This window comes from Rhinoraja longicauda, chromosome 25, assembly GCF_053455715.1.
Source record: "Rhinoraja longicauda isolate Sanriku21f chromosome 25, sRhiLon1.1, whole genome shotgun sequence".
NCBI classification, from domain to species: Eukaryota; Metazoa; Chordata; class Chondrichthyes; order Rajiformes; family Arhynchobatidae; genus Rhinoraja; species Rhinoraja longicauda.
The window spans coordinates 21653970-21679395 of NC_135977.1; the positions used below are offsets into that span (position 1 = coordinate 21653970).

General features: G+C 42.2%; 1 protein-coding gene across 2 annotated transcripts in view; it reads right to left on the reverse strand.

Annotated features, from left to right (window-relative positions):
- LOC144605937 (sarcoplasmic/endoplasmic reticulum calcium ATPase 2) overlaps positions 1 to 20144 on the reverse strand; it is a 101544-nt gene extending 81400 nt beyond the window's left edge. Inside the window, exons 1-4 of one of the 2 annotated variants that reach the window (XM_078421627.1) lie at positions 19396 to 20144; positions 18567 to 18584; positions 18380 to 18462; positions 1883 to 1987 (exon numbers count right to left, since the gene is read on the reverse strand). In XM_078421627.1, the coding sequence (XP_078277753.1) occupies positions 1883 to 1987; positions 18380 to 18462; positions 18567 to 18584; positions 19396 to 19513 (324 nt within the window). In that variant the 5' untranslated portion in view covers positions 19514 to 20144. The remainder of the gene's footprint in view (positions 1 to 1882; positions 1988 to 18379; positions 18463 to 18566; positions 18585 to 19395) is intronic. The other variant, XM_078421626.1, reaches the window with a different exon arrangement.
- Between the last annotated feature and the right edge of the window lie 5282 nt (positions 20145 to 25426).

A 25426-nucleotide genomic window follows, 5' to 3' on the forward strand; every position in this document is an offset into this window, starting at 1 on the left:
CCCAATTTTACACAATTTGCATTACTCGCTTGTTGTGCAAAATAAACTCCAAACTTCATTATGGATCAAGGTGTTTCCCCAAAAATGTGATGCATGGGGAGATTGTCAGCTACAAACAGGAGCACTGTTAGTTTAAATATCTGAACTTTGCTATTACAGTGTAACTAAAGAACCAAAGAGCGCTGCTGTAAATTCATACCCAAGGTTTATGGTATCACCATAAAATGGTCACATTTTTCAATCTACAAACCCCCCACCCACTCCCACGAGTAGATTCCAAGTTCTCACAAAGACTGCGTTTTTGTGAAAATTTGAGAAATGGCAGCACAGTGGCACAACCGGTAAAGCTGCTGCCTCAAAGCTCCAGAGCCCTGGATTCAATCCTAATTTCAAGTGCTGTTTGTGTGGAGTTGGCATGTTCTCTGTGACGACATGGGTTTCCTTCGGGCACATCAGTTTCCTCTCACATCCCAAAGATGTGCTGGTTTGTGTTAATTGGCCTCTGTAAATTTGCCCCTAATGTGCAGGGAGTGGATGAGAAAGTGGGATAACATAGAAGTGTGAAGGGGTGATCTATGGTTGGCATGGACTATCTCAAAACTAATTACCATGCAAAGTACTTGTGCTCAAAGAGTAGGATAGACAGAAATGGATGGTAAAAGGGATGAATACAAAGAAAACGAGTGAGGGAGAACATGAATTTGTTTATACTTAAACACTCAGATATGTGGCACTGGAAGTAAACAGAAACCTTGGTTGCAGATAAGCAATTTTGCATGGAAAATAGGAGGATCAATATAAAACGAGCTGCCTAACATTCCACAGAGAGGCGGATGAATATAGACACAGCTGAAAATACTTTAGCTTAATGGTGCCCTGCTGCTAAACTAACCGGAAGCGCGTCCCTGTTAGTGTTCCAGTGCTTTTAAGTATCTACCACCTCCTTTGTTCAAATGAAACTTGCCCATTCAGCCCAAAGTCAGGTCCTGACTGCAGTGTATACACAAGCTTCATTGATCCTTCTGTCTCCCTAGATACCACCACTTACAATATTTTATTACTTTCAACTTATACCTTTCTTTAATTTACCTGTTGGACGTGGACATCTCTGGCAATATCAGCATTCAACATCCATCCCTAACTTCCATCAAACGGAGGAGATAGTTAGGAGTGGAAACGTTGCTGACTTTGAAGTCAATCATGGACATGGCTGGACAAGGATAGTAAACTTCTCCCCCTGAAGTTCATTACTGAACTAGATGTAATTTCATAGTAATGATCCCTAATTCAATAATCCATGCCATTTAGGTAACTTGCCCAGCATGTAGATGTGCTCTTTTGAGAGTCTAAGTCCTACCACACAGTAACAGGCCCTTTGGCCCAACTGATCTATGCCAACCTGCATGGCCATCTAGGCAGTTCCATTTGACCACATTTGGCCCATATCCCTCTAAACCTTTCCTATCCATGTACTTGTCTGAATGTCTTATAATGCTGTTACAGTACCTGCATCTACTACCTCCTCTGGCAGCTCGTTCCACATACCCACCACCATCTGATTGGGTATAATTACTAAATTAAATACGCACAAAGATCTTAAGATTTACATTGCTAAATTATAAATTAAGTATTATAAAAGTGCCTAAGGCCAAGAAACAATTGATTGATTTCAATACATGGCAGGTAAATGTATTTCACTCCTAGGTTTCTGAATCATGCCATTTTTTTTAAGACAGGCAGAATGAATGCAATGAAGATATGTCAATATTTTATGAACAGAATCTCAATAAAACTTCACTTATGCACTAAAATTATATGAAAATGCAAAGCTAAATATTCTTAAATACACGCTTAGTGAAACAATTTCTAAAAGATCACCTACCTGCCAAACACCCACAATAGCGTTTGCTATTAGAATTAATAATATTACAAAAGGCTCCACAAAGGCAGTTACAGTTTCTTCACCTTCTTCAAACCAGGCCAGAACCTGCAAAAGAACAGATATAGGTTTGTGAAGCATACCATTTCCAATGCACAATAACAATTTTATTTTTACTGAAAAATATCAACATACATTTATCGGAAAAGAGTACATTATGTTTAAGAGCTTTCCTTTGAACAAAGACAGTGCTCACTGCAAAGTCTCCTCAGGGTACGTCTACTTTGAAGAACCCCTCATCTATTAATCTCCCTCTCCCTGACATCAGTCTGAAGTGGGCTCTCGACCCAAAATGGCATCCATTCCTTCTCTCCAGAGATGCTGCCTGACCCAGAGTTACTCCAGCATTTTGTGTCTATCTTCACAAGAATCAAACTGTTGCACTCCCAGGCCAAAGATTTTTGAATAAATGTTTAGAACTTTTTATATTTCAGTGCATTCTTTGCATTTATTTCCTGGTTAAAATAGGTTTTAATTAAAATATCTGAAAGTGAATCAAGAATACATTTATTCTTTGTATTAATGTTTCTCAGCTTGGTCATTCCCTTCTCTCTCTACCTTCTGGGAGAAGGTACAGCCTAAAAGCTCAGATGCAGGACTTTACAACAGCTTCTTCCCCATTGCTATCAGTCTCTTGAGCCAAACACCTTGCTAGCACCCTATTCCCGGAGGTACTGCCTCGAACTACTCTGAACTCTACTTCATTCGGTTATTCCAATACAATGCTTTACCATTCCTTTCTGGTACAGATTTCACACAACAAAAACTTGAACCACTCATACCTATCATCACTATTTATACCGTTTCCAAGGAATTTCGTAGCTCCCTGCTGTATATGACAATAAACTAATTCAAATCCGAAAAGGCCAATTCTTATAGATGATTCACTTTCAGGACCATTGCCAACATTCAATGTAAACAAATTATACAAGATAAAAAAGTGCTCATAATTGAAAATAATAATGTTATCTCAGGATGACAACATCCCGAGAAAACTGACACATCAGTTCATGGCAGTTATTTTCTAATTGATTACATTTTAAAAATGGAAATTGGAGATCATAAAAGCGGCAGAAATTCAATATTCTCTAATATTCTGGGTGTCTGTCTTGAAAAATGACAAGATGATTTTTAGTTATCAAACTTCCAATTAGAGATTTAATTTCAAACTTTAAATAGAGAACTTGCCTGGGATAATGTACACAAATAATGTACACATTAGCCGACAGTAAGCAGAGAACAAAATACAAACCTGCACGTCTTTGGAGTGTGGGAGGAAACCCTGAGCACCTGGAGAAAACCCACGGGGTCACAGGAAGAACGTGCAAACCTCGTACAGACAGCACCCGAGGTCAGGATTGAACCTGGGTCCCAGACGCTGTGAGGCTGCAACTCGACCACTGTGCCACCCCTTCACAATAGTTCTATGTTATTCCATTTTCTCATGCATTCCCTGCACACTACGGGAAAGAGGAAGCCCAGGCAGTCCCAGAAAAAACGTGCAACCTCCACACGGACAGAACCCGAATTCAGGATTTAACCCAGGTTTCTGGTGCTGCGGGGCAGCAGCTCTACCAGCTGCGTTTCTGTGCTGCACGAGATGGAAAGATTTTGGCCAATGTGGTTCTAAGAATATTGCCAATTTTGTGCCGTCAAATTTATTATGACCTCATGTTCACGAGAAACCGCGAAACCCAAACTACAGAACTCTGACAGGCTTGCGTACAATCCAAATTAAACTACCAACTCTACCTATTTAAAATGCAAATGGTGTAATAAAATAAGCAAAAGCAGGGAGGATGCCTATGAATTATTAACACCACACTAGAGCCTATTGCAAGTCCCATTTAGGACTCCTAATTGCTTTGTTTCTGATTGCAGTCTCCCAACAAATATTAACCAAATATTAAGCAAAGTTACTACCCCACTAGTAATGACAGCAGCTATCTATCCACTTTGTATGTTAAGGATCAGTCATTCACAGAGATAAGTGTGAACCAACCACAAAATATCAATCTAGCAAAATAAATACTGGAGTAACTCAGTGTGTCAGGGAGCACCTCTGGAGGGATGTCATGGACAGGAGATGTTTCGGGTCAGGATCCTTCTTCAGACAGATTGCGGTAGAGGGAAGAAAGCTGGAAGAGAAGTGGGTGCAGGACAAAATGTGGTAAGTTATAGGCCAGGGTGGATTTTTATTGCAGACGGTCAGACAAAGGCCAGAGATGAAAAGACAAAAAGTGGGAGATAGGAGAGAAGAGCGTTGCAACTCTAAGTTGAAAAGCAATCACCTGGCTGGAATACTGCTGGAGAAGGTGAATTTGCAGACCAATCGTAATCTTACTGCATCAGACAAATCTCTCCAGGGACGGAAAAAAAAATCTGATGAATCACACCATGAATAATTTAACCAATGAGATAGGAAAGAAATGAGGAGACCTGCACAGGTATACGTGACTCAATATACCCAGAAAGCAGATAACATGCAATTGAACAAAAGACTGCACCAGCTCTAAGGCCACATGTTGGGAGTATCCAGCAGTTCAAAGACTAGTGTGGAATCCCCAGAAGAAAAAAAAGCGAGTTAAAGCAGACTACTCGTACTGTATAATCACAAGGAATTGCAGATGCTGGTTTACAAAATAGAACAAAGAGTACTGGAGTAGCCTCCACAGGCAGCATGTGTGGAGGACATGGATCTGTGACATTTCTGGTCGGGATCCTTCTTCGGACTGATTGTGTATATGGGGGGGGGGGGGGTGAAATGAAGTGGGGGCAGGACAAAGCCTGGCAAGTAATAGGTGGCAAAGAGAAGACAGACACAAAATGCTGGAGTAACTCAGCAGAACAGGCAGTATCTCTGGAGAGAAGGAACAGGTGACGTTTCGGCTCGAGACCCTTCTTCAATTCTCGACCTGAAACGTCACCCATTCCTTCTCTCCAGAAATGCTGCCAGTCCCACTGAGTTACTCCAGCATTTTGTCTCTATCTTCGGTTTAAACCAGCATCTGCAGTTCCTTCCTACACAAGTAATAGGTGGATGCAAGCGAGAAGAGTTTATACTGCACGATTTATTCTCCCGGATTGCAGCCTATTTAAACATTTTCTACCACTTTTTATCTAACTTTGAAATCAGGACTCTATCTCAGTTTCCTAAAAAAAAGTACCAAAATGACCAGCATTGGATACCTCCATATTTTGACTTTCATTTGATGACACTTCATTTTGACTGCTCTGCCACATTTCTGATGAGATTTTGATGACATTTGTTATTAAGCTCGAACAGAATTTTTTATTAAATCACAATTCTTTTCAGGATTCACCATATCTAAATTGAGACAAAGTCTAAACCAATTTGTTTTCCAATGAATGCATATACATGTCACCTCAATGGTTCGATGGTACTTTATTATCACATGTACCGAGGTACAGTGAAATTTATATTTGTATACAGTTCAGTCACCCACCCAAAACTACTTTCAGTGTTCAATGAACCATTAACATATTCCAGGGTGACACCTGATCAACAGGTACATATTAATCAGTAAAAATATCTTTTCACATTTACATCTTTATATATGTGTGTGGCGATATGTGGGATCCTCCTCTCCAAAGAGTTAACCGACAACCATTTTAGAAATACACCGGACCTTCGGCCCACCGAGTCCGCTCCGAACGGCAATCAACCGGCACACTTATTATATCCTATAGACCAGGGGCAATTTTTTACAGATGCCAATTAACCCACAAACCTGTACGTCTTTAGAATGTAGGAGGAAACCAGAGCACCTGGAGAAAATCCAGTCACAGAAAGAACGTGCAGACTCTGCACAGACAGCACCCGCAGTCAGGATCAAACCCAGGTCTCTGGTGCTGTAAGGCAGCAACTCTCCTGCTGTGCCACTGTGCCACACATTTAATTTCAGTAACCTTCATTGTACCTTCAAAATACCAATAACATCCCAACTTTTCCTCACTAGCATCCAACAAAAACAAAATTATACGGAATCATAAAGATAGTAGGAGAGATAATTAAAAGCAGAAATCTCAAGAGTTTCAGCACTGGAAAAGATTAGTGTCAGGGAAGGGCAAGACTAAAAAGGAATTTAAAAATAAGCATGAGAAACTTAAAACTAACAACGTGCTTAATGGAGAGTCAAAGATGATTGGGTACAAATTACACCTGTCTGAAGAAGGACCCCCAACCCAAAATCCTGCCCATCAATTCCCTCCACAGATGCTGCCAGACCTGCTCAGTCACTCCAGTATCGTGTTTTGATTCAAATTATATTATGGGCTGCTGAATTTTAAGTTATCTAAAGTCAATGAAATAGAAACGGGGAGATTACAAGCACAGGAAAACCGATGAAGCACCGTAAAATACTGCAATTTCAACACTGCAGAACATATAGCTGCTTTAATGCAAGTTGATATTTCTGTTTAAAGGTACAAATCCAGAGTAAGGATCTCTCTCAATTGCAAACAGAAGTGTTTTAAATTATGTTGGATGATTTAATACCATAAAAGGCAACAACCCAAAGCACCAGGAAAAAAACAACAATGTAAAGGACATTAAAGTACAGGTGCTCCTCGACTTACGATGGGGTTACGTACCGATAAACCCATTGTAAATCAAAAAATAGTGTAAGTCGTAAACGCACATCACTAGCCCAGGAAAAGATCAAAATTCAAAGTACGGTTTCTACTGAATGTGTATCGCTTTTGGACCATCATGAAGTCGAAATATTGTAAGTCGAAGCATCATAAGTCGAGGAGCATCTGTATTTCAAAATCACCTCAAGCGAACCACCAATGCATATGAAACAGGGTTAAATGTGATACCTTACACGTCAATTTATCCAGATAAAATTCTTATATCATCTTTCTATTGACTGGTTAGCATGCAACAAAGACTTTTCACTGTACCTCAGTACACATGACAATAAACTAAACTAAACTCAAAGTAAACTCCTGGACAAAGACAGTGGCGATAGACACTGCAGATGCTGAAAACTTGGGCAAAAAAAAAAACTGCTGGAGAAACTCAGTACCTCAGGTACCAGCAGCATCTGTGGAATGAAGTGGACGGGTGACATTTGTCCATAATGCTGTCTATCCATTTCATTCTAGAGACGCTGCCTGACCCACCGGATTCCTACAACAGTTTGTTTTTGCTCCAAGGATATTAGTGCATACTTTTATCTTCACATGTAGATGTAGAGGAATTAAGAATTACAACCAGGCAGTTCTAGCAAAGTGTTATTTGGATGGGATCCAGGCCCGAGACCAACAACTGCCACATAAGTGCTTAAAGTGTATTGTAGTTTGACGACTAAAGTTATATTACATTAACCAGGTACAACTAGAAAAAGATAGCTTAAAAATATTAAAACCTGAACAGATATAACCACCCACAAAGTGCACAAACAGGATGGTTAAGAATGTAAAAGGATTACAGATAATCCTTGATGAATAAAAGATCAATAATCTTCATAAGCATCGAGCCATACTTAAGGTTGTAGCTTTCTTTCACCCATCTCTGTCCAAAGGTAGACACAAAGAACTGGGTGGCACGGTGAGGCAGCGGTGGAGTTGCTGCCTTACAGCGCCAGACCCATGTTCGATCCCGACTAAGCTTGCTGTCTGTACCGAGTTTGTACTTTCTCCTTGTGACAGTGTGGGATTTCCCAGGGTGCTCCAGTTTCCTCCAAAGACACACAGGTTTGTAGGTTAATTGGCTTTGGTAAAGATTGAAAATTGTCCCTAGTGCATAGGATAGTGCTAGTGTATGGGGATCGATGGTCGTCGCGGACTCGGTGAGCCAAAGGGCCTGTTACCACACAGTATCTCTAAACTAAACTGCAAATGCAGGTTTACTTAAAAAAAGGACAGTGCTGGAGTAACTCAGCAGCTCAGACAAGATCTCTGGAGAACGTGGTTAGGTGTCCAGAAAAGCTGCCTGACCCATTGAGTTACTCCAGCACTCTTTTTTTTGCAGCAACTTCAATATGGATATATGACATCCATATAAATGCAGTGAACAAACCAGAGATGTAATTATTCCTTCATATTTCAATATAAAAAGTCAATTTTGAGAATTCTATAAAGTGTCTTCACCCTTCTCCCCATTAATGCTACCAGATCTCCACCAATATCCCCGAATCATTAACTGATGGAAACTGAAAGGGCATTAGGGCCTTCCTGAACCACAACATCAAACCTTGACTGCACTGGATCAATCTGCTGTTGAGGTCTCTGGCCTCTCTCTAGATTTGCCAAGGATTTGCCACCTGCTCACTCAAAGGTCCAGGACTTGACAGTTTCTGCAGCAGACCTCCATGTACCATGTATAAAAAAGGATCTCACTTTCATCAACCCCACCCCAAGAAACAAGCATGTTCTACGCACCTTTGCAAGTTTCTGCTATTAACACAAAGGTAAATATTACTTTTCCAAAGCATTATCTTTATCTATCATGTCTACAATTTTTGAAAGATAGACACAAATGGCTAGAGTAACTCTGGTCAGGCAGCATCTCTGTAAAAAATGGATGGGCGACGTTTTGGGTTGGAACCTTCTTTAGACTATCTTTGGTATAAACCAGCATCTGCAGTTCATTTTTATAACATTTTGTCTGCAATTTAGGTTGGATCTTATAAAAGTCACTAAACTACCATGCTGCCAATTCTTCCCCATGTGCCTTGAGGTACTGAAGCCCATCAACAGATTGACCAAAATAGATACTATACTGTAAATCGGCTGCAGGACATTCTGAAGGGGGAGGGTGAGCAGCCAGTTGTCGTGGTGCACGTTGGCACCAACGATTTAGGTAAAAAACGGGATGAGGTCCTACAAGGTGAATTTAGAGAGCTAGGAGATAAATTAAAAAGTAGGACCTCAAAGGTAATAATCTCTGGATTACTACCAGTGCCACGTGCTAGTCAGAGTAGGAATAGGAGGATATTTCATATGAATACGTGGCTTGAAAAATGGTGCAAGGGGGAGGGATTCAAATTTTTAGGACATTGGAACCAGTTCTGGGAGAGGTGGGACCAGTACAAACAGGACGGTCTGCACCTGAGCTGGAATGGAACCAATGTCCTAGGGGGAGTGTTTGCTAGTGCTGTCGGGGAGGATTTAAACTAATGTGGCAGGGGGATGGGAGCTGGAGCAGAGAGACAGAGGGGTGTAAAATGAGGGTAGAAGCAACAGGTAGCAAGGTGAAAAGTAAAAGTGGCAGGCAGACAAATCCAGGGCAAAAATCAAAAAGGGCCACTTTTCAACATAATCGTACAAGGGGTAAGAGAGTTGTAAAAACAAGCCTGAAGGCTTTGTGTCTCAATGCAAGGAGTATACGTAATAAGGTGGATGAATTAAATGTGGAGATAGTTATTAATGATTATGATATAGTTGGGATTACGGAGACATGGCTCCAGGGTGACCAAGGCTGGGAGCTCAACATCCAGGGATATTCTATATTCAGGCGGGATAGACAGAAAGGAAAAGGAGGTGGGGTAGCGTTACTGGTTAGAGAGGAGATTAAAGCAGTGGAAAGGAAGGACATTAGCTTGGAGGAAGTGGAATCGATATGGGTAGAGCTACGAAACACTAAGGGGCAGAAAACGCTAGTGGGAGTTGTGTACAGGCCACCTAACAGCAGTAGGGAGGTTGGGGATGGCATCAAGCAGGAAATTAGAAATGCATGCACTAAAGGCGCAGCAGTTATAATGGGTGACTTCAATCTACATATAGATTGGGTGAACCAAACTGGCAGGGGTGCTGAGGAAGAGGATTTCTTGGAATGTTTGAGAGATGGTTTTCTAAACCAACATGTCGAAGAACCAACGAGAGAACAGGCCATTCTAGACTGGGTATTGAGTAATGAGGAAGGGTTAGTTAGCAGTCTTGTTGTGCGAGGCCCCTTGGGCAAGAGTGATCATAATATGGTAGAGTTCTTCATTAGGATGGAGAGTGACAAAGTCGATACAGAAACAAGTGTTCTGAACTTAAAGAAAGGTAACTTTGAGGGTATGAGGCGTGAATTGTCCAAGATAGACTGGCGATTGATGCTGAAAGGGTTGACGGTGGACATGCAATGGAAGGCATTTAAAGGTCGCATGGATGATCCTGACTACGGGTGCTGCACTGTAAGGAGTTTGTACGTTCTCCCCGTGACCTGCTTGGGTTTACTCCGAGATCTTCGGTTTCCTCCCACACTCCAAAGACGTACAGGTATGTAGGTTAATTGGCTGGGTAAAATGTTTAAAAAAATTGTCCCTAGTGGGTGTAGGATAGTGTTAATATACGGGGATCACTGGGCGGCACGGACTTGGAGGGCCGAAAAGGCCTGTTTCCGGCTGTATATATATGATATGATAACAAGTGTTCATCCCAGTTTGGCAAAAGAACAAACCAGGAAAAGTAGTGCATCCGTGGCTAACAAGGGAAATCAAGGATAGTATTAAAACAAAAGATGAAGCATACAGATTAGCCAGAAAAAGTAGCATACCAGAGGACTGGGAGAAATTCAGAGTCCAGCAGAGGAGGACAAAGGGCTTAATTAGGAAAGGGAAAATAGATTATGAGGGAAAACTGGCAAGGAGCATAAAAACAGACTGCAAAAGCTTTTATAGATATGTCAAGGGAAAAAGATTAGTTAAGGCAAATGTAGGTCCCTTGCAGTCGGAAACAGGTGAATTGATCATAGGGAACAAGGAGATGGCAGACCAATTGAACAAATACTTTGGTTCTGTCTTCACTAAGGAAGACATAAACCGTCTGCTGGAAATAGCGGGGGACCGGGAGTCTAAAGAGATGGAGGAACTGAGGGAAATCCAGGTTAGTCGGGAAGTGGTGTTAGGTAAATTAAATGGATTAAAGGCAGATAAATCCCCAGGGCCAGATAGGCTGCATCCCAGAGTGCTTAAGGAAGTAGCCTCAGAAATAGTGGATGCATTAGTGATAATTTTTCAAAACTCTTTAGATTCTGGAGTAGTTCTTGAGGACTGGAGGGTAGCTAATGTAACCCCACTTTTTAAAAAGGGAGGGAGAGAAAAAACGGGGAATTATAGACCAGTTAGCCTAACATCGGTAGTGGGGAAAATGCTAGAGTCAGTTATTAAAGATGTGATAGCATTACATTTGGAAAGTGGTGAAATCATCGGACAAAGTCAGCATGGATTTACCAAAGGCAAATCATGTCTGACGAATCTTATAGAATTTTTTGAGGATGTAACTAGTAGAGTGGATAAGGGAGAACCAGTCGATGTGTTATATCTGGACTTTCAGAAGGCCTTCGACAAGGTCCCACATAGGAGATTGGTGTACAAACTTAAAGCACACGGTATTGAGGGTTCAGTGTTGAGGTGGATAGAAAATTGGTTGGCGGACAGGAAGCAAAGAGTAGGAATAAACGGGTCCTTTTCGGAATGGCAGGCAGTGACTAGTGGGGTACCGCAAGGCTCAGTGCTGGGACCCAGTTATTTACAGTGTATATTAATGATTTGGACGAGGGAATTGAATGCAACATCTCTAAGTTTGCGGATGACACGAAGCTGGGTGGCAGTGTTAGCTGCGAGGAGGATGCTAGGAGGCTGCAGAGTGACTTGGATAGATTAGGCGAGTGGGCAAATGCATGGCAGATGCAATATAATGTGGATAAATGTGAGGTTATCCACTTTGGCGGCAAGAACAGGAAAGCAGAGTATTACCTGAATGGTGACCGATTGGGAGAAGGGGAGATGCAACGTGACCTGGGTGTCATGGTGCACCAGTCATTGAAAGCAAGCATGCAGGTGCAGCAGGCAGTGAAGAAAGCGAATGGTATGTTGGCATTCATAGCAAGAGGATTTGAGTTTAGGAGCAGGGAGGTTCTGCTGCAGTTGTACAGGGCCTTGGTGAGACCGCACCTGGAGTATTGTGTGCAGTTTTGGTCTCCTAACCTGAGGAAAGACGTTCTTGCCTTAGAGGGAGTACAGAGAAGGTTCACCAGATTGATCCCTGGGATGGCGGGACTTACATATGAGGAAAGACTAGATAGACTGGGCTTGTACTCGCTGGAATTTAGAAGACTGAGGGGGGATCTTATAGAAACATATAAAATTCTTAAGGGGTTGGAGAGGCTAGATGCGGGAAGATTGTTCCCGATGTTGGGGGAGTCCAGAACCAGGGGTCACAGCTTAAGGATAAGGGGGAAGTCTTTTAGGACCGAGATGAGAAAACATTTCTTCACACAGAGAGTGGTGAGTCTGTGGAATTCTCTGCCACAGAAGGTAGTTGAGGCCAGTTCATTGGCTATATTTAAGAGGGAGTTAGATGTGGCCCTTTTTGCTAAAGGGATCAGGGGGTATGGAGAGAAGGCAGGTACAGGCTACTGAGCTGAATGATCAGCCATGATCATATTGAATGGCGGTGCAGGCTCGAAGGGCCGAATGGCCTACTCCTGCACCTATTTTCTATGTTTCTAAAGCAAGTCTGTGCAACTTCAAAAACAGATTAGAAATTTGCAAATACTGTAATGTTCCTTTTGGGCTAAAACAGTTGGAAAACAAATATTGTAACGATGCAGCAAAAAAAGAATGTTTTCATACTACTCCAACCGATCATGTTTATCCTGGATCTCAACACAAGAGATTATCCGACAACTATTCAAATTTGAACTAATGTGTTTTAATAATGGAAACCGCAATTGATTAGTTTAACCCCAGGTCAAACATCTCTACTCGAGTCAACAAGTCAAATGGGGCAGTTTTCTTTGGACTGAAGGACAGAATTACATCACATTTGAAACAACTGGAACTTTTCATTCCATTACAATTCCTATCATTTCCAGCAAACCTCCCACTATTAATATCTAGTGTTCTTCAGTCGTTGGGAGCTTTGACATAATCAGAAATTAAAACTGTTAGAACATCTCATTTGGTTTCTTTTCAACTTTCCCATTAATCCCAATTGTATTTGCTGTAGCTCCAATATTAGTTTGAAAACACTGCAGTTTCTCTGGATTTATTTGCCCAAATTTTGATTGCAGGTCCAAAGAGAATTTCCTCAGGTGGGAAGTATTTTGATCAAAAAGCACCAGGAAGGAAGAAGCTAATCGCAATTTAGGATGATTATTAATTATAATCATTGAATAGCTGTTAAATCTCTCATGTTGAGATAAATTGTTATATAATTGTTATATAAATGTTTATTAAGAAATTTTTGAAGCATCACTGAGGGATGATCTCAATGCCTTTTACTATTTTGTGTAGGAAAGCAAAGTTCAACCAAGGTGCATCAATGTTCACAGGCAAGAATACAAAACTGCAATAATGACATCAAAAAGATACCAATGGACCCATTTTTGCCCAGAGCTCCAACATCAGAACTGTAGTAGCCTTGCACAAGACACAATTAATACCAGAACTGCAATACACAACCCAACAATGGTTGTCACTGCCAACAATGGAACAGTCAGCATCATCAAGAAATTGCGAATCCTAAAAAAGATACTAGCGTTCTGTAATGTATAAGCAACAATAAGAGTCAGGTAAACAATTTCAGCACAGATAACAGAGCGTAAACAGAGTGTAGAGGTACATAACACTGGTCTACTGGGAGCAAGCAGCACAGAGAGGACGAATGAGCAGGAGAAAGAGAGGGGAACGGAGGTCAGAGAATAAAATACATGTTAAAACGTGCTTTCAAGGAGTCATACAATTGGTTTAGGTTAATTATTGTCACGTATACCGCGGTACAGTGAAAGCAATGTTTTGCACGCTATTCATTCAGATACTGTACATCAACATAATCAAGCCAAAATAGAGCAAAGGAGAAGATCGAGTGTAGAATATGGTTCTCAGCATTGTAGCACAATAAACACCAATGTCCTCAATTGAGTCGAGGTGATTTAAACTGCACCCCAGCTTCTGGAAGGACCATTAAGAATTAAATAAACGTTAGTGGATGCTTTCTGGAGAGCCATAGAATTGCAAAGAAACACAATTATTTCACAATACAATTCATAAATGTTGGATGGAAGTTTATTTTCAGGAAATAGGCATTGTCGACAAGGTAAACATATTACCCATCACTAACAGTCCTTCAGACAGTGGTAGTAAGCCACCATCTTAAACTTCTGTGATCCACCTGCTGAAGGTAACACTTAAAAGGCTCATGAGTAGGAAGTCCCAGCATTTAGAACCAACTGCAATGCAAGACTAGCATATTCGTCCAAGCAAGGATGGTATTCAACCTGGTAGGGAATGTGCAGGTGTGGTGTTCGAATGTACCAGTTGTCCTTGAGCTTGCTGGTCGTGGGCCTGGGAGGTCCTGTTACGGTGACCCAGGCAAATACTAGTGTATTCGGTAAACAGTGCTCACTACAGCCGCTGAGGATCACCAGGGATGGTTCTATAGGATGGTTGATGGAGATTTGAACTAGATGGCATTGATGCTCTTTGAGGTGTTGATGCTGCACTAATCCAAGCAAATGCAAATGATGCACTAATCCATCAATTTTCTTATAGAATTTTCTTATATGTTCTCCCTGTGACAGCATAGATTTTCTCCGGGTGCTCCGGTTTCCTCCCACATTCTAAAGATGCACAGGTTTTTAAGTTAATTGGCTTCTGTAGATTGCCCCTAGTGTATAGGATGCAAAAGTGGGATAACGTGGAACTATGATTCATGATTGGCATAGACTCTGAGGTGAAGGACTCGTTTCCAAGCTGTATCTCTAAACAAAAAATGGAAAGATTCAGGCTGTCAAGGTGCAAGTCACTTGCTGAGGGATACCAAGCCTTTGTGGATACAAGGAACTGCCAGATGTAGCCACGTGTAGACACATGGAACTGCAGATATCAGTTCACCAAAAGACAAAGTTCTGGAGTAAGCCTCTCTGGAGGACATGGATAGGTGATGTTTTGGGTTTCTCCTGCTCCATCACTTTTCCAGCTACAATCAGTCTTATTAGAAAATAGTTCTTACAAACAGTCCCCAACTCAAGGACTATTTTACAAGACTAAATCATATACTTTGTTCTTCAATAATTTTCCTTGAGTTGAATATCTTTTGTTCCTGTTAACCGTCCAACATGATCAGCATAGGTTTTCACAAATTATTAAAAAGTAATTAAAAAAAAAATTGGTCCAAGACTTTAAAATCTTCCTTTGTCTCGCTCCTTTATTCAGGTGATTAAAGTCGCTTCATGCAACCATTTAAGACCAAAACCACAACTCTTTTATAAATGCAGATCGCTAATCTTTCTCTTTAACATGCGTGCAAGTGGTCTATTGTACTTTAAATCTATTTGGATTTGAAGGCAACAGTCTATTCCATTAATAGATGTTTTCTGGGAAATCTTCTCCCCCCCCCCCCCCCCCAACAGCCTTCGCCATGACTATTTTCAGAAGGCTGCAATCGTTTTTCTCATTGGATGAATACCACAGACAACAATCATACCACAAACATATTCCGACATTAGTTGGTCTTAACTGGATTGAGAGTGAAAGTCCACAATTAACTGAAATTTGAAGTCAAAGCCAAGGTACCCTCTATGCAAATTCTGGATTTAGACAAAATGCACAAACAGCTCAGTTCTGGTGAGTACTGTAGTTAAATGTTCTATCGAGCTAATTGGGTGGCACAGTGGCACAACATTGTGGTGGTACATCTGTGGAATTCATTGCCACAGACAGCTGTGAGGCCAAGTCAATTGATATTTTTAAGGTGGAGAGGACAGATTCTTGATTGGTCAGGGTGTCAGGGGTTATGGGGAGAAGGCGGGAGAATGGGGTTGAGAGGGAAAGACGGATCAGCCATGATTGAATGGCGGAGTAGACCTGATGGGCCGAATGGCCTAATTCAGCTCCTAGAACGTATGAACATTAATACCACGACTGCACAGTCCCAGTGACCTTGGCATAGTCTCAACTTTGGGCTTCATCCACATGTTTACACATTTGCCCTATGACAACATGGGTTTCCTCTGGGTACTCAGATTTCTTCCCATGCCACAAAGTCTTGATTTTAAGATGAAATTAACTTTTTTTTAAAATTTTTTTATTTTTAATGTTATTAACTATTGAAAATAAGTAGTTACGAGGCCAGGGTAGAATTGGATGAGTTGTTGGACATGGGACAGAAAAGGTTGCAGGGATTTGGGGGGGGGGGGGGGGGGGGGGCGGGGAAGGACGATGGAAGATTGAATCAATGGGAATGCTTAGAGTGCTGGTATAGACATAGGTCAACATCTTGACAAAGCCCAGCCCATTCTCTACTCTAACCCTCTGCCCCCTTCCCAGCCCCCTCCCTCCTCCCTCTCCCCGAGGGTCCTCTCCTCGAGTTCTTCCAGCATTTGTTCCACAAGGGCTGTTCCGGATTTTGTACTGTAATTATGAGATGTTTATGAGATGATTCCAAGAAGCATAGATTGGATAGACATTTCCACCCAGAGTGGAAATGTCAAATACTAGAGGGCAGAGCTTTAGACTAAGAGGGGAGATTATTAAATTCAAAGGAGATTAGGCCATGTGTTTTTTTTAAAGCAGAGTGTGGTGGACAGCTAGAATGTGCAGGAGCGATGCCTAGGTGGTGCAACTGCAAAGTTTAAAGGCATTTATAAAGACGTATGAACAGGCGGGGAACAGGGAGATAAAGACCATGTGCAAACATCAAGGATGTTAGACTGACATCATGGATGATGTGGACATTGTGGGCCAAAGGGCCAGTTCCTGTGCTGTACCATTCTATGCTCTATGTAAAAAAAAGGAGATGTGAAAATAATGATCAATGGATGGGCACTTTGTAAATGCTCTAGTGAATGCTCATGCAGGACACCTAGAAGGAGAGAAAACAGAAATAAAATGGGGAGATGTGGGAGAGCAATAGTGAGGTCTTCCTCTCCAACTTTTCTTTCTTCCCAAGAAAATCCAGGAATGTCAACCGGAGCAAGATCCGCCCAGCATTAGAAAGTGCAACATAAAACCATTCCCAGTTGAAAGTCCAATCTGCAACATAACTGCCCCACCCCAGCATGAACCAAACGTACACTTCGATTGACACAATGTCTGCTTCTCAATAGTTTCTCGTGCGTAGCACTTCAACATGACACTCTCACACTAACTTTTATAGCTTCTGTGGCACTTAGAAAATCTTGCACATTGCATGAACCTCTATAAACCTATCTACGATACAGCAAGCTGTATAGCATGCCACTTCCATCTCTGTTTGTGTAAAAGAAAACATTTGTTCATGAATTTGTGTTTAGGGCCCATTGTGCTCAGACCGTTTCCAGCATCACTACTGTCCAAAGGACCTCATCCCTCAGTTACATGTTATCTCATCCAATGGTCATTTGACCGACAGTCCTTATGTACAAGCCGAATTCCTTGTTTAAATCAATGAATATTATGCCATTGGTCAAAATTATTCTCAGTAAACATATATTTCAAAAGTTAGAAACCACATTTATCCTCCGTCATAATTTCAACCAACCCAAGAGCTTAATGTGTTGAACTTTTCTATCTGTTTTTTGAGCATTAACTACAAATAAGACAATTAATCAGTAACCACACTAAAGCAAAGCAACCAATTCAATTTGGGGACTTGGAAATCATACACCCCAACCCTGCTTTCGTGATTTGCAGGTAAACCATATCCTTTAAAGGTTGTTTATAGATGGAAGTGTTACTACGGTGTGAAGTATACTTAAATCAATAAGTACGCTACACTCAGACAAAAGTATTCAAGCTAATTTTTCTGCAAACATTTGATGACTTGTGCAGAAATAAGAGATCTTAGGCGAAACAAAGTGCGCAGTAAGATGTCTAACCTGTGTTTCATTCTCTTTTTTATAAAAAATGAAACTATGCTATAATAGTGCATGTATGCAAACACCTCAGGAAGATTGTGCTTTGCATCTTTAAGTAGCAAATGATAACTACTTCAATTAAAACTCAATTTAGCAGAACATTTGGTACTCACACGTGTCTAGAACATTTATTTCTGTCTGCCATTCGGTAACCATTACAATGAGAACAGCCACTGCATTAAGTACTGTAACCCAATCCAGGACTGAACATTGTTTTCTATTATTGTCATGCCGACCCAAAACCATTTTAACTTGCGTGCTATAAACCGTAAAAGTCAAGGAGAGAACAGATACCACACATGTCCCTATGAAGGTCATTGGCCAAATTTGGTCAGAAGAAATGTACTATCCTTGCAGACATCAGTCTTGTCCCCATCAGAAAGCTGGAATTGTCACCTTTCTTTTATCACGACTGGCTGAAAATTCCACACACCATTCCATGCATCGTTACTGTGCAATAGGCTGTAGATTAATTTGCATTCAGCTCACGGGACCGAATTTCCTAATAATAAACCTGTACAAACGGTACAAATAACACCAGGTGGTAGTATGTGGGACAGTGAGATACAATTTGTTTAAGTACTCACAAATGATATACAAGCTGCCAAGAGTAGAATTCTGACCAACAAATCTTCAAATTGTTCCATCACCAGCTCCAATAACGATTTGCCTGCAGAGGGGAATTTAAAAAAAATGCCAGTTCAACATGAAAGACAGCACGATTACACAATGAAAAATTAATGGTCTTTAAAAAATGACTGCCATCTACTGTACCTTCTTCTGCTGGTAGTTCTGTTAACGAGTGGCGCCGCCATGGAATATGCGAGAAAGAAGAAATATATATTAAAACGTGCAACATCATTGGGCTTCTGCCACAAGGGCACAAAGTCACGCTTGTAATAAAAAAGAGTGGTCATTGTAGGGCGCAGTGATGCAGATCGCCGTTTAGGAGGAGAGGGCATTTATAAAATTAAACTGGAACAATTACATTCTTTAATTATCACATATTACCCGAATATAATTACAACAATATCCCATGTGAGCAAAAAAATTGGCGGCCGGGTGCAGTTTTGCCGGTTTCTAATGCCCGGGAAAGCTGTGTCATCCCCCATTTTGTTTTAATTAAAAGACATTTTAGATGTTTGCTCCATCCCGCTTCCCACAACATTTTGACTTCCATTCAATTTATTAAAATCCAGTCACGGCGGCGGCGAGTCAGCCATGTTGGGCCGGCCGGCCTTGCCTGCCTCATGTACAGGCAACACAGTCACAGAGAGATGCCGGCTTCACACATTACAACAAGGCCGCGATGCAACACACACGCACACACAAACATATATATACACACACACACACACACATATATATATTCACATACATACACACATGTATACACACATATTATATATATATATATATGTACACATACATACACATACATATACACACATATATACACACATATATATATATACACACATATATACACATACACATATACATACATACACACAAAAAATGAAAAATGTAACTGGGAAAAAGACCAACTACTACATCCGACGCATCGAGAGGAGCGCTGGCTGCGGCGGGATGCACAACATACCATTAGGTCCCCATCTCTCCTTGTGCTTCTTCACTTGCTCCAGGCTCAGACCCGTCGTCTCGTTGACATTAAAATGGGCTAAAACTTCATCCACGGTCTTTGTGTGCGCATTCTCCATGGTGTCACTCCAGGTTTCCTTCCTTCCTTCCTTTAACTGCGAGGGAGAGGGAAAGGGGAGGGAGGAGGAGGAAGGTAGGAAGGAAAAATGAGGTGTGGGTGGGGAAAAAAAGATCTTCCCTCACACGAGAAACAGGCCGGCTCACACTCACTGTGAAGCGGGAGGAGGAGGAGGAGGAGGAGGAGGAGGAAGGGGAGAGGGGCGAGGGGAGAGGGGAGAGGGGGGGGGGGGGGAAAGAATTCAATCTCGTGTAACAAAACAAAATTGGGGGGTTTTTTTGTAACACTGAGAATGTATCTTTTTGTTGTTGCTTTGTTTCTCGGCGATACAATGTAACCGGTGATCAGCGTTCACTTCTGGTCTTCTTTCTGCGGTGATGTGATGTAAGGAGGGATAGATAGATCGATAGATGGATAGAGGAGGGGGAGGGAAGGGGGGGGGTTCTTGGTGTAGCAGGTTATGCCGAGAGAGAGAGGGAGAGAGGGAGAGGGGGAGAGGGGGGGAGAGAGAGAGAGAGAGAGAGAGAGAGAGAGAGAAGAGCCGCAGTGGCTGGGCTGCGACACGGTGGCAGCGGCAGCGGCAGCAGCAGGAAGAGTGAGAGAGAGGGAGAGGGCGAGGGCGGGCGGGCTCCGGCAGCAGCGCGTTTATCAGGGGCTGGCGAGCGGCGCTACCTCCAGCTGCCGCATGTGGAGACAGCTCATTGGGCCGGCAACACCGCCGTCAGCACACACGTCCCGTCCCGTCCCGCCCCCCTCCCCCTCCCCCCCTCCCCTCTCTCTCTCCCTCCCCCTCTCTCTCTCCCTCCCCTCTCTCTCTCCCTCCCCCTCTCTCTCTCCCTCCCCTCTCTCTCTCCCTCCCCTCTCTCTCTCTCCCTCCCCTCTCTCTCTCTCCCTCCCCTCTCTCTCTCTCCCTCCCCTCTCTCTCTCTCCCTCCCCTCTCTCTCTCTCCCTCCCCTCCCTCTTTCCTCCCCCCCCCCCCTTCTTCGACCGGCTTCTCCTCATGTTCCTCACTTCCCGGGAAAAATCCAGATAGAAGGAGTCCGAGCTGGAAAAGGATTATGTTCGCCAAGCACATTGGCAACTGTGGCATGCAATGGTATCAATTGTCTCGTCGTTACAATGAAAGGGATACTATATATAAAAACTCTTACCCGGGGGGGGGGGGGGGGTAAAAAAGAGAGGCAGAGTAACTTTAACCCATCTAGAGTTACGTAACTTCTACATATTTATTTGTCACAGAGCAGGTGTTTGATTAAATCCCATTGAATTCCCTACCCCCCCCCCCTCCATTGTAACCGGAAATATCTTTCATTAAAGTCAGCAGGATTTCTCACTTCCTGGATTAAATACAGCGAATCCTTGACTTTCTTTCCATTCTGAGTCTCTCTCTAGAAACAGGTTTGAAACGTCACCCATCCTTTTTTTTTCTCTCTCCAGAGCTGAGCTACCCAAACACGTTGTGTCTAATATCTCTGGTATCTAAAGTTCTTTGTTTCCTCATTTTTGCCTTAAAGTGCATTGAATTGATTGAAAGATACAGTGGGAATTTTGATCAGGCAGCCGGATGAATCCTTTCATGACAGAAATATTTTCAAAAGAGAAAAGCAGTGGGGAAACGGGTGCTTTGGCCCACCAAGTTCACACCAACCGTCGATCACTTGTCCTATTTTATTCCACCTTCTCGTCCACCCCCTCTACACAAGGGGAAATTTATAGTGGCCAATTAACTTGAGGTTCCCTAGCTGAAAGTCACCGATCCATGGAACTGCAGATGCTGGTTTACAAAAAAAAGACACAAAGTGCTGGAGAAAGCACTCAGGCAGCATCCCTGGAGAACAAGGATGTGTGATGTTTCAGATCGGGACCCATCAGACTGTCACCTATCCGTGTTCTCAAGAGATGCTGGGTTACTCCAGCACTGTGTGTCCTTTTTTGTAAACCAACACCTGCTGTTCCTTGTGTCTTCAACCTCCAAACCCCACTCGCCTTTGGGATGTGGGAAGAGGCTGATGCACCCGAAGGAAACCCGCACAGTCACAGGGAGAACGTACAAGATATGCTTTTTTAAATATCTAAAAACAAAACACATTTCTGAAAACAATTTAAGGTACACTAGAACTTAACTTTAGTGCGAGTGTAATCGTTTCATCTAACATTGCCAACCTATTTACATGGACCATTTTCTTACCAGTACACCATGCCAGCATGTACATGCATCTCACCACATCTCATGCATTACCTTCATCTCTTGAATGGAGCATAGTGAGCATGTTGCTAGATTAGTGTTTTAGAGCCCTGAACTATTAATCTACAAGCGGAATCAAGGGATATGGGGAGAAAGCTGGAACGGGGTACTGAATTTAGGATGATCAGCCATGATCAAATTGAATGGTGGTGCTGGCTCGAATGGCCTACTCCACCTATTTTCTGTTTTTCTAAGTTCAAATCCTCCCCCCCCCCTCTTGGTTACCTTGTATTACTGATAATCAATTTATTGCATATGTATTTGTTGTGTTATGAAAATTACCTGTTAAGCTTTACTTTGTTTTACTTTACATTAATTTAGAGATACAGCTCAGAAACAGGCCCTTCAACCAATTGAGTCCGTGCTGGCCAGTGATTACCCCGTACACTACACACTTAGGACAATTTTATAATTTCCAAAGCCAATTAACCTACAAACATGTACGTCTTTAAAGTTTGGGAAGAAATTGGAGTGCCCTGAGAAAACCCATGCAGTCACTGGGAGGATGTACATATCCCGAACAGGCAGAACCTGTAGTCAGGATCGAACCTGGGTCTCTGGCGCTGTAAGGCAGTAACTCCACCACTGTGCCACCATTCTGCAGCAAGTATGCATTTCATTGGATTTGACAATTAAACATTTTTGATTCAATTCAGTCAGGGATGTAAATTTGGAATAAAGCACTGGTATCATTAATCATGACCGCATAATCCATCTGTCCTTCTTGCATAGTAAAACGCTGCTTTTATCCAGTTTAGTCTACACGTGACTCCACATTTTCAGTGCTTTTACTCCAAAACTGACTCTTCAGTTAATGGATGCGAACATTGCAGGCAATGTATGCATGCTGGGAATAATTTTTTTTTAAATCTTTTGCTTGACTTTAGCAGAGTATTATTTCACCGACACTAATCCCATTGTAGCTCCCTCAAGTCCTCGTGAGTCACTGGAATGAATTCCTTTGGGTAATTTACCCACATGAAGCTAATCCTGTCCTCATTTAAAGTCCACACACTAACAGCGTTGCCATTAGGAATGGGAACTCTGCCCATTTTATCTCACACCCGTTGTCTAATCTTTTGTACTCCAAGATGAACGACAGTTAGCTAACTTGATGGGTACGCTCTCAGGGAACTTAAAAACCTCTCTGTACATGCATATGGAGTAACCACTACAATTTATATTTTTACATTGGCACTTTCGTAAAACATCTTTTGAGATGTTTCTTTGAAGCAAATCCTTTGCGATGTTTCGTCTGAAATAAAGTGAAAGGTTTAAATTTATGTAGTGTTTTTCACAATCTTCAGATATGCCATATTACTTCACATCCAATTAATTACTTTCTGAAGTGTAACTACCGCTGTCATATTAGAAGTGTGGCAGATAATACTGGATGGCATGTTCCATAAATGGCAATGTGATAGAGGCCAGATTATGTGGTTTAATAAGAGCACAAGGTGCTAGAGTAACTAGGTCAGGCACCATCTGTGGCAGACTGTGGAGATCCATGTTCTCCAGAGATGTTGCCCGACCCACTAAATTACTCCCGCACTTTGTGTTCTACACGAGATTCCAGCATCTGCATTTCCTTGGTATCGACATGTGTTTTTTAAAGTTGATTGAGGAATAAATATTGGACTTGACAGTGGTGATAATCTTCTTCACACATTGCCATGGAGTCTTTTCCAAGCACACGATTGATGCTCTTAAGTTCATAAGCCATCGGAACAGAATTAAGCCATTCAGCCCATCGAGTCTACACCGCCATTCCATCATGGCAGATCTATCAACCCCATTCTCCTGCCTTTGCCTCATAACCTTTGACACCCTTACTAATCAAGAACCTGTCAATCTTTGCTTTAAAAAAACCCCACTGATGTGGCTTCCACAGCACAAGATCTAGAAATTGTGCAGCCAGAACTGAACGCACTGCGTCTTGCGCTTCTTGTGCATGGCGGTGGAAAGATTGGTGGAAACAGGGCCACGACGTGAACGGTCTTTCCTTGTCCCCAGGGAGTGGATGAGTAAGAAGGATAACATAGACCTCGTGTCTGTGTGCTGATGGTCAGCGTGGACTCAGTGGTCCAAAGGGCCTGTCTCCATGCTGCATCTGCAAATTCTATCCAAACTCTCCATGTGGCTGATATCCTCTAACAGAGTTACTTAATTTTCATATAATTTAAAGTGCATTGTGTGAACCTTCAGCGCTTAATTCATTATAAACATAATAATCATTAAGGGGCTTCAATAAACATAGTTGATGGTTATACCAAACAATAGGTTGTTTGCATGATACAGTGTGTGTATTTTAAGGGGTTTCATTGGTTTGTGAAACTTCATTAAATTGCTAACTTAAACTGAACATTTGTTGCAGTCCTCAGACATCCAGGATGATGGAATTCCTAAACATAAAAAGGACAAATTGTAAGCAAACAAGCTGCGTTTATGAAAGTTCCAGACTACGGAATGTGTTCAAGGTGAATAGGTAATTAAATCTTAAAAAATTAACGACCCTTTTTTACTCCAGAATTGTCACATGTGTGAGATTCTATTTGGCATCAATCTTGTGGCTGATCTCAAGCAGTTGAATGTGTATCTTGCAGAATAACATCCAGAGCCAGGCTAAGGCGTCGTTCGGCTTCATCAGTGCATTAGTCATAGGAACAGAAGTAGGCCATGCCATCCATCGAGTCTACTCCGCAATTCAATCATGGGTGATCTATCTTTCCCTCTCAACCCCATTCTCCTGCCGTCTCCCCATAACCCTTGACTCACCAAGAATCTGTCAATCTCTGCATTAAAAATACCCAATGACAGCCATCTGTGGCAATGAATTCCACAGATTCACCACCCTCAGACAAGTTCCTCCTCATCTCCTTTCTGAAGGTATATCCTTTTATTCCGAGGCTATGCCCTCTGGTCCTAGAGTAATGGTTTGAGCATGTTCTCCTCCCTTTATTGTTTTTGCTATGCATTTCAGCATCTATTTAGCATCCTGCTACTTTCCTCCCTCTAGCTTCACAATTCGCAAATCTTCAATTCTGTCTCACACCTTCTGCCTTTATCTCTGGCCTTTGTTCCAACCATCTGCCTATCAAAACCTTCCCTCGCGTGTGCCCACCTGTTACCTGCCACCATTTCCCTTGCCTCTCCCCGCTTCCAGCTTTCTTCTCTTCAGTCTCAAGAAGGGTCTCGACCCAAAATGTTACCTGTGCATGTTCTCCAGAGATACTGCCTGACCTATCATATCATATCATATATATACAGCCGGAAACAGGCCTTTTCGGCCCTCCAAGTCCGTGTCGCCCAGCGATCTCCGTACATTAACACTATCCTACACCCCACGAGGGACAATTTTTACATTTACCCAGCCAATTAACCTACATACCTGTACGTCTTTGGAGTGTGGGAGGAAACCGAAGATATCGGAGAAAACCCACGCAGGTCACGGGGAGAACGTACAAACTCCTTACAGTGCAGCACCCGTAGTCAGGATCGAACCTGAGTCTCCGGCGCTGCATTTGCTGTAAAGCAGCAACTCTACCGCTGCGCTACCATGCCGACCTGCTGAGTTACTCCTGTACTTTGTGTCCCTTTACCCTATTTCCATTGTTGATCTTACATTTAGGCTTATTATTGTCATGTGTACCCAGATACAGTGAAAAGCTT